The sequence below is a fragment of the Leucoraja erinacea genome, chromosome 26 (assembly GCF_028641065.1).
Source record: "Leucoraja erinacea ecotype New England chromosome 26, Leri_hhj_1, whole genome shotgun sequence".
In the NCBI taxonomy this organism is placed as follows: domain Eukaryota; kingdom Metazoa; phylum Chordata; class Chondrichthyes; order Rajiformes; family Rajidae; genus Leucoraja; species Leucoraja erinaceus.
Window position 1 is genome coordinate 23049674 of NC_073402.1, and position 12234 is coordinate 23061907.

At 38.5% G+C, this 12234-nt stretch overlaps 1 protein-coding gene across 1 annotated transcript in view; it reads left to right on the plus strand.

The window, feature by feature from the left end:
* Positions 1 to 12234, plus strand: part of cep85 (centrosomal protein 85) — a 54123-nt gene continuing 41889 nt past the window's right edge. The window contains 2 exon segments of the mRNA XM_055656419.1: positions 1 to 143; positions 11040 to 11109. Of these exon segments, the coding sequence (XP_055512394.1) occupies positions 11055 to 11109 (55 nt within the window). The 5' untranslated portion in view covers positions 1 to 143; positions 11040 to 11054.

Genomic DNA, 12234 nt, shown 5'->3' on the forward strand with positions numbered 1-12234 from the left:
TGGAGTAGTGGGCGGGGAGTAAGGGTTGGTTGCACGGTAGAGTAACGGCTTCCTCAGCGCGGCGTTGAGGGAGAGTCGCCGGTCTCCCTGCGGCAGATGTTCATGTTTCCAGGTGTTGCAGCTAACCGGCCGGCGAGTGTGAGGTGAGGGCTGTGAATGTGAAGCGACGAGTGTGGGTGGCTGGAACTTTAATGTAGCTGTGGTCGTTGTTAGGGTGACCCAACACGCGTCGTTTTTATGGGTCAAGGCCCTCACTTCTCTAAACCCCAAACCCCCAACTTGGCTGAAGCCCCTTCCCTCTCCCCGTTCCCTCTCCCTTTTACCTCCCCTGGTCCGGCTGCGCCTCTTCCCCACGACCCCCTTGCAACACCTCCTGCTCATCTCCGCAGGTCTCCTTACCCCCCTTCACCCCACAGCTCACCTCCCTCTTTCACCCCCACACCTCACCCCCCAAACTCGCCTCCCCCCTTCACCCCCCCAAGCTCGCCTCCCCCCTTCACCCCCCACAGCTCGCCTCACCCCCCCCCCTCACCACCACACAGCCCGTGCCCCCTGTACCCACATCACTCCCCAATCATTGCCCTGAACCTCCTTCCCCTACAACACCTCCGTCCCCCTACACCTTTGTCTCTTCCTGCCCCCCTCGTCCTCCTCCCTCTGCTCCCCTTACACCTCCTCCAGCTACCCCCTGTAGCCCCATTCCCCTCTACACCTCATATTTTCAAAGCTGCTGTCTGACTGCTGAACATTTGCTGACTTTTACTTTTTACCAAGCAAAAGTAATTGGCCTCTTTTGACAGAGTGATACATCATGGAAAGTCCCTTGGCCTCAACTTGTCCATGCCGACCAAGATGACTTTCTATGCTTGTCCCATTTGCCTGCATTTGGCCCATAATGCTCTTTTGTATTCATAAACATGTTCAAATGTCTTTTAAATGTTGTTACAGCACCTGCCTCCTCTGGTTGCACTTTCCATATACCCACCACCCATTGTGTGAAAATGTTGCCCCTCAAGTTATTAAATCTTTCCCCTCTCTTAAACTTATGGTTCTTCATTTTCCCTACCCTGGGTAAAACTCTGTGCATTCATCCAATCTATTCCCCTCATGATTTTATGCTTTGTTCATTCCTTCCGCCACTGATGTACCCTGGCAGCAGATTGTACCATGTGCAAGATGCACTTCAATTGCATCAACAACACCATCAAAATCTGTGAACTTCAGAAAGAGGGATGAACAGCTGATGCTTGGCATTGCCACCACTACCAGCTCGTCCAAGTCTCTCACTAGCCTGACGTATATTATTCTGTTCCTTTGTTATTATTGCATTTAAATAAACGCACTGTAACTAGTCTCAATTTGGTGTAAACAATTTTGAATATAACGTGCATGCATTGAGTTTTTGTACTGTTTTGTAAAGGGATTTTGACATATTTTGAATGTTTACATAATTTGGATCTTGGAACTGTGGGCATTAGCTTTGTTTGTTGTGATAATAATCACAACGAACTGCAGTCTATAAGATGGGGAGAGCTCTTTGAAATCTTAATTTAAATGCATTTATTTCAGTGATGTATCCTGTTGACGTTACTCCCCCATAATGAGTCTTTCATTTGTGGCTCTAAATTGTTTATTCCTGATTTATGAAATATAGTTTATCTTTGTTCTTTAGTATTAAAAGCCCAGAAATGTGCTATGTTGGCAGAATTAACGTCTAATTATTGCAGTTTATACTTTGGAAAAGTTGCCTCCGTGAAATATTAAAACAATTGTTAAGGTGTTGTCTGGTATCTTTATCTTAAATATATGTATAATATCTGAGGTAAGCTAACTTTCATTAGATCAATGCTGTCCTGGCAGACACTCTAAAGGTCATCTGTATTTGCAGAATTGCATACATATGTTGCTAAACTGAGATACATTTGCACTTCAAATCAATCTAGTATTTGGGTTTGGCTTTTACTAAGCTTTGCGTAATCGTGTATTAAATTATAATTAATTATTTAAAAATAAGTAACCAATGTTCTGTTGAAATAAAAGGCTGTGTATCATTCCAGACTATGGTACTGCTGTTATCTTCTAATTGAGTAGGCAGATTTGACCTTGGTTTATTGTTTCCTTCAAAGGAAGCAGCTTTTGCCAAAGCAGCAATAGATTCAACTAAAATTTTCCATAAAATGTTGCTGTGTCGCTTAAATAACTAGAAAGTATTTGGATGGTTGAGAAGGCGAGTTATCCACTGTGCCAGATTGACAACATCTCTTCGGATTGAAACTTCAATCTGTTCTGGTGATTCATTAGTAAGATAATGTATTTCAGAACTTTTATTCTAGCAGTGTGGAGCACCTCTGGATAGCAGTTGATAAGATGTCTTGTGGCCTAATTTAGAAAGCCGTTTACTTAATTTTGAATGAATAAGATGCAGCATTCCAGGTTTCTTGGGGGGGGGGGTTGTTGTATGTGAAGCGGTATTACTAGCATCTGGCCTGCTCTCATCGCCGTGGTGTTTGTTTTGCTGGTCTAGTTGAATTTCGGGCCAATGTGAGAAAAGTGCTGAGCCACAGATTCACAATTATATGGTTTTGAGCTGCCATATCTGTTTCTCTCATTTAGCAGAATGTATTAAATGGTGCGATCAGATTGAAGATGTCCCACAATCAGTGCGATGGTCACTGCTACAAATGCATTGTCATAAGTGAGGGTGAGGTCAAGTAAATGCAGATCCATTCTGACAGCTGTCTTTCATTACTCAGCCATTTTGATCTGTAGCGGTGCCACTCTTGATTATAGACATGGTAATCCCCTACACAGAATACACCTGTCTTTGCTACTTTCAGTGTCTTTTCTGAGTGTTGTTCAATGCAGACTCTGATTCAGCAGTTGAGGGAGAGCAATAGATGGTAACCAGAGTGGGTTTCCTTGCTCATAATTGACCTAATGCTGTGAAACTACTGGAGGCCTAGAGTTGATGTTGAGTCCATGGGCTATTTTTACCTGTGATCCAAAGTGCAGCTATTTAATAGATCTGTCCTGTCAGTGAACAGGATGTTTGTAATGCCATTGTCTCATTGGGGTATGTCTCTTCAGTTTTACACAATTATTTTTCAACTAAAACAAATTGTACATTACTGCCCACTTAGAAATACATTGAACTGAAATATAAAGGATTTTGCACATCCTTTTTGATTTGCACTTGAGATGTTTCCAGCAATGCAACCCTTTTATGAATCGAGGAATGGTTGAACAAAATGTTTGATGGCCTCTCAGATGTTGAGTGAAAGCTAGGTGTGGTTAGCATATGGGTGTGAAGGTGTGTTCAGAACATTTTGTAAATGAGAAATGGGAGCATTGAAGGCAGCGTTATGGAGGAGTGTGGTGGCCAAAGACAATACCTTTTAGTTTACCTTTAGTTTAGTTGATCCTGAGATGTGAAATGTCTGAAGAAGGGTCTCGACCTGAAACGCCACGCATTCCTTCTCTCCAGAGATGCTGCCTGTCCTGCTGTGTTACTTCAGCTTTTTGTGCCTATCTTCAGTTTAAACCAGCATCTGCAGTTCCTTCCTACACGTGTGAAATGAAGCTATTTTTGATGTTTTGGTTAAATCAATACAAATAGAAAAGGGCAGAAGGTGTTCCATCCCACTGCACAACGGTGGAGAAGCATTAGAAAGTGGTGATGTGAGCAACAACATCAAAAACTGCAGGAAGAAGAGAAGGGTAAGCCTAATTTCTGATTAATATACTGGTGTACAAATGACTCTTGCATTGTGGCCTTTTGGATGACAGAGATTTGCTCTTGCAGAGTTCATGTGGGAATAGTGTAAATCAACTAGTTTCTTAATGCATACACAGATGTTGCAGCATCGCATTATGAAAATTTGGATAAGTATGTTATTTGGAACTTGCAGCTCAGAAACAGGTTATTCTTCCATTGTGTCTAAATTGGCATTTATGAATAACTTGCCTTCCCATCATTCCAATTCTATCAACATAATTTGACCCTTTACCCTCTTGTGCTTATCCAATTGTGTTTAAATGTATCCTATATTTGCTTCGATCATTTCCTGTTATCGTGAATTGCACATTCCCACCACACTGAGTTTCTCCTCTATTTGGATTTGGTGAAGTTTATGGATGGAGCATTGTTCTAATCTTTTTCACACCGCAATATAACTGTCTGTACACTATCTAACCTCTTTCATTTTAACTGCCACATATCAGGTGATTCTACAACTATACTCTTTCTCTCCACAAAGAGTAATTAAAATTAAAACTTAAAATAACATCGATTAAAAATCAGAAATAAAAATGTCATTTTGGTTTCAGTATCTTTTCAACTACTTCAGCAAAGCTGGTGATTATATGCCACATACAAAAACTTGAGGAGCTGCAGCATTCTCAAGGACTGTAAACTGATGATATTTTTCCCTTATTCCAATAATTGCACCAAATATTAACAATTTTTGAACGAGCTGCAATAATCAGTGTTTTCGTAAGCAGAGAAAGGACTGCAGCTTAGGTGTTCTCTCTTCCATTTCCCCCCCCCCCCTTTTTTCCTACTTCCATCGCCTCCTCTTCCTCACCCTCTCCTATTCCAGTTAATGAATCTTGTCTGATTAGTGGTCCCATTGTTTCTGCCCTATGTGATACTGCTACCACATAAATATGCATCTGTACAGTGATATTCCTGTGTGAAGAGCATCCAGTGTGTCCAGGATGGCGCCACTCAGTCTGCCTGCACAGATTGATTGGGATTTGTGACATTGAATTCCAATTCTCCAAAGGCTGTATCAAGTTACAGCCAAAGGTTTTCCTTGCTGTATTCCAGAGACTAAATTGCTTTGTATTGTACCCATTGTACCACGTCTCTCATTTGGAGGAGTGATGTAAACTGCATATTTGTCTGCCAATTAGTTTATTGTAAAGCGTTAACCCATCCTGTTAGCAAGAATATTGATGGGACATCTAATCATATATCTCAATCCACTAAATGCTATTATGCTGAATACTGGAAGATTTTTGTATGGAAGTTAGAGGTTGTAGGCCCATGAAAAGGCCATGTGATGTAACACTTTACTTTGTGATCTCTTACAAATTGCTGGCACTTTCGATTAGGCTGTATTTTGAATAGACTGGCTTACAACTGACCTTTCCAAATTGTTTATCTTTTTAACAACGGAATCTAAAATCTGAAATTGACTTTTTCTTTTCTATTGCTGGCTGGCTCGCGGGACAGATTGTAAATGCGATGTATTCTCTCTTAACCCTCCTTGATTTTATGAATAGCAGTAAAGGGGCAAGATAATCTGTACAGGTGACTCCTGTGTTGCAGCTGTTCAGGTAATGGAAATTCTCCCTTACAGAACTCTCAACTCACTACCTGTAATTTGAACTGAAGAATAAACTTTCCTTGGAGGAAAATGTATATATGTTTTTTCGACTTGCGTTTCTTGACGCATGCGGTAAACAGCCGTTCAGCCTAACGAGTCTGCGTCGACCAGCGATCACCCTTTACAGTAACACTATCCTACACTAGGGACAACTAACAATTTTTAACCAAAGCCAATGAACCTACGCTCCTGTACGTTCTTGGAGTGTGGGAGGAAGCCGCAGCACCTTGAAGACACAACCTGTAGTCAGGATCGAACACTGATCTCTGGTGCTGTAAGGCAGCAACTCTTCCACTGTGTCGCCTTCTCTTTCCATTTATGGAAATATTTTCCTTATCTTTATTATCTTTCGATGATGTATTCCTCTGAGACTTTTGAAGATAGAAAGATTTAGAGAATTTCAAAATGAAATTTGATTCACTATTTTAGATATCATTGCCCTGTCGTCCTGTGTTAGATGGACGTAATGTTAGCAATCATATTAGACTTGAAATCGATCAATGGAAAACATTTCTGAGCATCTGTTAAAGAGAAAGCGGTTTTAATTAGTGACTAAGAGGTCTGAAGAAGGGTTTCAGCCCGAAACGTTGCCTATTTCCCTCGCTCCATAGATGCTGCTGCACCCGCTGAGTTTCTCCAGCTTTTCTGTGTAAGCTTTAATTAGTGACTCGTTGGTTGGTGGAATTTATCGTTGAACTTCAAATTGGTATTAAAAATTATTTGGTTATGTCATTCTTCTGTTTAATGGGTGGAATGGGATTGGGATATGTTCCATAAACTTTTCAGACTGTTGTCCACAGTACTTCCTCATCTTGACAGCTATTACACTTTTTCAATTGGCCTACTGATGACTTCTATCTGAGCTTGGAAATAGTGGCACTTTGGGCAAAGATTGCAAGTCATTTTATATCTAGTGAGCATGTGTGGCTCCATGAATTGCTAACTTTGTTGCAGGAAAAAGTATTGTATATGAGTTGAGTATAGTTTGTAAGAGATCAATAAAGCAGTATAATCTGATTACAAAATCAACAGAAGTGTTTTGTTCCAAATTCTTATAACTTTTTGTGATATGAATTTTCAAGGGTTAAATTCCATTTATTGGAATAAGCTTGAAACCTTGTACAGGTATATATCTTTTTTATTGCAAAGTGTACCCTTATTGACTGAATATGTGTGCATACTTTCTTCTTGTCACTTTTTTGATATAAACTAAAGCTGAGTGTTTTGAAGCATCCTTGTTTGGCCAAATATGCAAATATTTTAAGCTCCTTTTTAATAATTAATTGATTTAAGTGAATTACCTTGAAGCATGTTCACAAACTTGAATATTTGCCATTCTGTTGTTTTAAAGAAAAGTGTTGCCTTGTTTTGATATGATGATTTATCTGGAGGACTGCTCGTGTGCCATGTTTTAAAGATGGAACAGATGGCCTGCGATGCCTAACCTTGGTTGATAAGAGTAGGACAAAAGGCTGAAGTAAATTGTGAAGTAGTGATTAGCTGGCTGTAGTTGATGTCATAGAAGGGGTAAATGATTTTCATGTATCTTTTGTTAATGTTCCTGTGTTAGTAGCTCAACTTTGCATATTAAGACCTCCCGATGTCTTCACTGTCATAGTGATGGTGTGTTTGTGAGCAGGGAAGGACATGGTTGTTAGGCCACCATTAGCAAATTACAAAGAAGGTTGAGGCATTGTCACTTCAACGTGCAAATACATTTGGAACACCTATTCCCTGGGTAGGTTGATGTATGGAGATGCATTGCTAAGATTGCCGGTGCAAACCCCTAGCTTGTAATTGCTATGTTGGAAGTCAGATTGAGGAGCTCAGCCCTCTGCTAGAACCCATGTGACAGTTAAGCATTTACTAGTGATTTTATTGCTACATGACTTGGGTGGGCTGGGGCGACTATTCAGTGTGATTGTGAGATGCATCTATTGAGTACAGGTTTTTTGCTGAGGCCTCACAACAGCTATTCTATCTCGCCATAGTATCTTGGAGTCATACAGCTTTTAAATCCCATTTACACTTGGTCTTTTATATGACTTGATTCAAGTGCCTGTCTAGATACTTTCTGTTGAGAGTACCTACCTCCTCCGCCTTCTCAGTCAGTGCATTTCGCATTGCAACCATTGTGGTAAAAAGTATTTTCATCATATTTCCTCTAATCTTCTTCAATCCAATGCTGTCTTGTTTTAGCCACCATCTATCTTCTCTATGCCTCCCATCATTTTATATACCTGTAACAGGTCCTTCCTCAGCTTATCCAATCTTTGCTTGCATGTGAAATCTTTCATCCCAGGCAACAGATTCTGGCTAAATTACTTTTGAATGAATGAATAAGTTCATGAATGAATACGTTTATTGGCCCAGTATTCACATACAAGGAATTTGCCTTGGTGCTCTGCCCGCAAGTGACAACATAACATACAGTGACATTTAAGAATGACACTTAAAACAATAATAAATCATTAGCGATTAAACATGTGAATTAAATTAAATACCAGAGCAAAAGGACGCTACAGATTTTTGGTTATTGAGTAGAGCTACTACTCGTGGAAAAAAAAAGCTGTTTTTGCACCCCCTCTGGTGCAATCACATACTTAGTATAATGTTGTGACTAAAACTGCACACTGTACTCCAGTTGTGGCTTAAAGTTTTATAAAGTTGTAATATGACATCCTTGAATTTGCATTATTTCCCCTGGTTTGTGCAAGTCAGCTTCCTGAATGTTTTTTTACCTCCTTATCTACCTTTAGGTGTTTGAACCGGAACGTTAGGGTCCCTGATTCTCGATGGTCCCAAGAGCTCTATAATTAACAGTGTACTCTTATTAGGCCTTTTAAATCTGCATCACCTCACACTTGTTAGTAGATTAAATTCCATGTGCCATTCAACATTCCAGCTGGCCAATATTGTTGTGTAATCTAATAGAAGCAGTTTATGTTTCTAATCTCCATGTCCCTTTACCCACCCACATCAGCTCTGCCTGTTGAACAGATTTGGTTTCACTACTTGATGTGCATCTACTTTATCTCCATTCCACTGCCAAATTAGTTTTATTTGGTGACTGCACTTCTTGCATACGCAAATGCCTGAAGTGTCCCTGATTTCCCAGCTAGTGCCATGGGGCAGAGATCTGCCGCTGAGCATTACCCTTTGATTAACATGCTAAAAATGAAAGGTAGTGATGAATTATATTGGGGACTTTATTCCATGATAAGTACAATCGAGTTCAAGGTAAAATCCCAACATTTGGAGACCTAAAGCTATAACGGAAGGTAGTAAAATCTACTTGTTGGTACTCACTAATCACCCTCCTCATTAAGATTCATATATGCTGACAAAACGTGTACAAACTGGCTGGGCCGAATGATCTGCCTCATGGTCTTTTAGATGTCCCCAACCTGGACATTATTCTTACTATGCAGAAATGTCTCAACTATAAAAATCTTTGTATTTCCATTTTTGGTAAGTTAGACATGATTCCAAGAAACTATTGATTATCTGGAAAACACAATGCTGTTTTGATGTTACATTTTTAAAAGTTGCTTTTTAACTTTTCACTTGCAAAATAGAGAATTGCAATGATTTTATGTATTGTTTTATTTTTGAATAGAATGTTAAATGGCTAGTATATCTATTGAATAGTCAGAATGTTGTTTTGTGATTCATCATCGACATTTGGGTGAATATCTTGTATTGTTTGGGCTGCTTAAATTTATTATGATTTATGAGGTCGTTAGGTATCTCAATGTAATTCTTTTTCAAAATGTGGTAGAATAAGTGCTTCTTGTGAGTAAAATTTGCTTCCTGTGCTGTAGAATTTAAAATAGTGAAACAAATTTTGCAATTATCGCCTCCCCACCTTCTGCAAGTTTCTGCATGCACTACACTTTGATTTTCTGTATCGCTGCTTACCAACTCTTGTTAATCTTTATTTTTTTTAAAACATGTTCTAGTTTTTGTGTCTGGATTTTGTCTACAACCAAGCAGCTATATAAAACAGTGAATTTTACATTTCTGATTACATATAATGCGAGAATACATATAATATGAGAATCTTTTACAGTCATTTGGTGTACTATAAAAAAAATTTGTATCCATGTCCGAACAAGCCTGACTCTTTCAAAAAGGAGCTTTTCTAAAGCTCTTCTTAAAATAGAATTATAATTGTGCACCTCTTCACTTCTATCTTTTCTCAAATAAATACCTGTAAGTACAGGAATACAATTTGTGTGGCAACATAATGTGAAAAAAATAGTGAAGTTCTTGATTTGAGTATTGGTCTATGGCCAAGACAATTTGTACCCAAGATGTATCCAATTTACCATCTCACTGAATACCATGACTAATCTTTGCAACCAGCCTACCAGGAGGGGCCTAGTCAAATGCTTCTCTGAATTATACTTTGGGTTGGATCAATCAGGGTATTACCATGAACACTATGATTTATTTTAAATACTGGCATTCGCTTCTGGTGTGTAGCTGAGGGACATTAAATGCACATTTAAAAATGTTAATATTTGGTGTTTTTTAATGGGTAACCTTTGCAAGGATCTGATGTGGGATTTATTCTTTAATGTGACATATTATGTGAATGCATGTTTATATATGACATTAGAAAATGGAACAATACAGCACAGGAACAGGCCACATGGCCCATCATATCCATCCTATCCATATTATCATTTTCATGGGACTATGGACTTGCATCCCAAGATCCCATCTGTACATCGATGTTGCTAAACATCCTATTTTCTGTAAATGTTCTTCTCTACCTTTTTGACGTCCCAATACGCAACTACACATACCTGTCCAGATTAATCTCCGTCTCCACTGAAATTTCCAACTTATCTGTATCTTTTGACGATCTTGCTCTGCAAAGTTACACCAATTTTTGTTTGAAAATCAGCCCTGTATTTTCAGCCTGTTCATTTGAAAGGCACCCATCCAACGTTACATCTCGTCTTCAATGACCATGCCAATTTTGTATAATGTTTACTACATCACCAAGGATACCACGTGACAATCTTATAGACCAGCCTACTATGAGGAGATTCTTGTCAAACGCTTTACATAAGTCCACGTAGATAAATTCCACTACCCTTCCCTACTTAATCATTTTTGCTGTTCGATTCGGTTAAATGTCTGCCATTACCCGAAGGGCTTTATTCAAAGTCTATTGTGTATTTTTTAACTAATTATTTATTTGAATTCCCTTGTGGTTTCTGCCTATTTTGATAAATCTATAATTTGTTTATCAAAACAAATAGTATATTTTCACACAAGTTTTCAATATAAATTAAAACCAAGAGTTTTATACGGGATGTGTTTGTAGTTGGCTGTTTTTTTTTGGCATGATACTTCCTCCTGGATCTTGACTCTATTTGCACATCTGTGACTAAGAGTAGCCATTATCATTGTTTCTGTGAAAAAGAGTACTGAAAAAGCAAGAGGGAAATGAATAATAGAGAAGTTAAAATGATAAACCTTTAAGTCTCTAGAAAGTGTTTACGGATTTTTGTGCGGATCTACAAGTTGGAGTTTAAACATTAATGTGGTACTATGACATTTCTACACTTAAATATATTATTTTATTTTTACAAAGATATCTGAACTATTAATATTTTTTTTAATTGTATGCAGGTGAACTCATTTTACATGGCTACCTCTATGAAGCATAGAGACTTAATTGAACACCAGAACAACACAAAAGGTAATACATTACAAATTTCAAAAACATAATTTGCAGCATGACTATATTAACATTGGGTCTGTTCTGGCAGTCAGCACACACAGAAATGTGTCCTATGAGTTGCTTGTTGTAGCAAAACACCTTTCTACAATAATTAAAAAAACATAAATGCCCAGAAGTTTGGGTTGTATCTGTAGAGAAGAACGGTTGATTTTTCACGTCGATGGATCTTCAGCACCAACAAAGTTGGAGAATAAGATTAAATTAAGTTACCAAAAGGGGGAAGAATACTGAGAACAAAGGGAATCCGACAGGAAGATCTAGAAATTGAATGACATACTAGTTAGTGGTGCGGGTTGAGAAAGGGTATTAAACGCTTTTTGCAGCTGATCTGTTTGGATGAGATGCAAGCAGAAGACGAAGGTGGAAGAAGAATGAAAATAATGCTGTAGCTGCCAAATACTACCCTTGCTGGAAATCTGAAATAAAGAATGCTGGATCTACATGGGTCAGAAGGCATCTGTCAAGAAGCATGTCCATAGGGCCTCATTTTGTCATAAACTAAAAATGTGAGCATTGTTTCAAAATAGAACCTTGCAGAAGAATAGGGTAAAGTACTGCTGCCAAACAGGGTGAAATAGGGTCTTGCAATATAAAAATATTTGAGGGGTGGGTGTAAGTGTATATAGCACCAACATCTTCCATTTTTATCTCATTGTATTTGATGTATGTAACTGGAATCAATTAAAAAATACTTGTTTCCAAATTGTCTGATTGGTTGGTGCATTTGGCTGTTAATCTCCTGGGCTTTTATTTGTATTCTCAAATTTGAAACTGTTTTGGTCTGTTCAGGTGTTATTGCATTGCCATTTATTCTGTTGAATTGGCTAGATTAGTTCACAAATGAATAGCGTTCTTAGTCCTGTTGAACTGCTCTCGCTGTAAATGAAACTGAAGGTTGGCATAAATGAAGTTTCTTTAATGATGAGGTGAGCATCACTGAAACACTTCATTATTTCAAGTCGGGCAATGTTTGTAAAATGAGAGTTCGTAATTTGGATGAAAAGTTCAAAATACTGTTGAAGAACAACTTTCCTTTTTGGAGTATGATCATTCCATAGTTAAGATGACATAATTAAATCACTG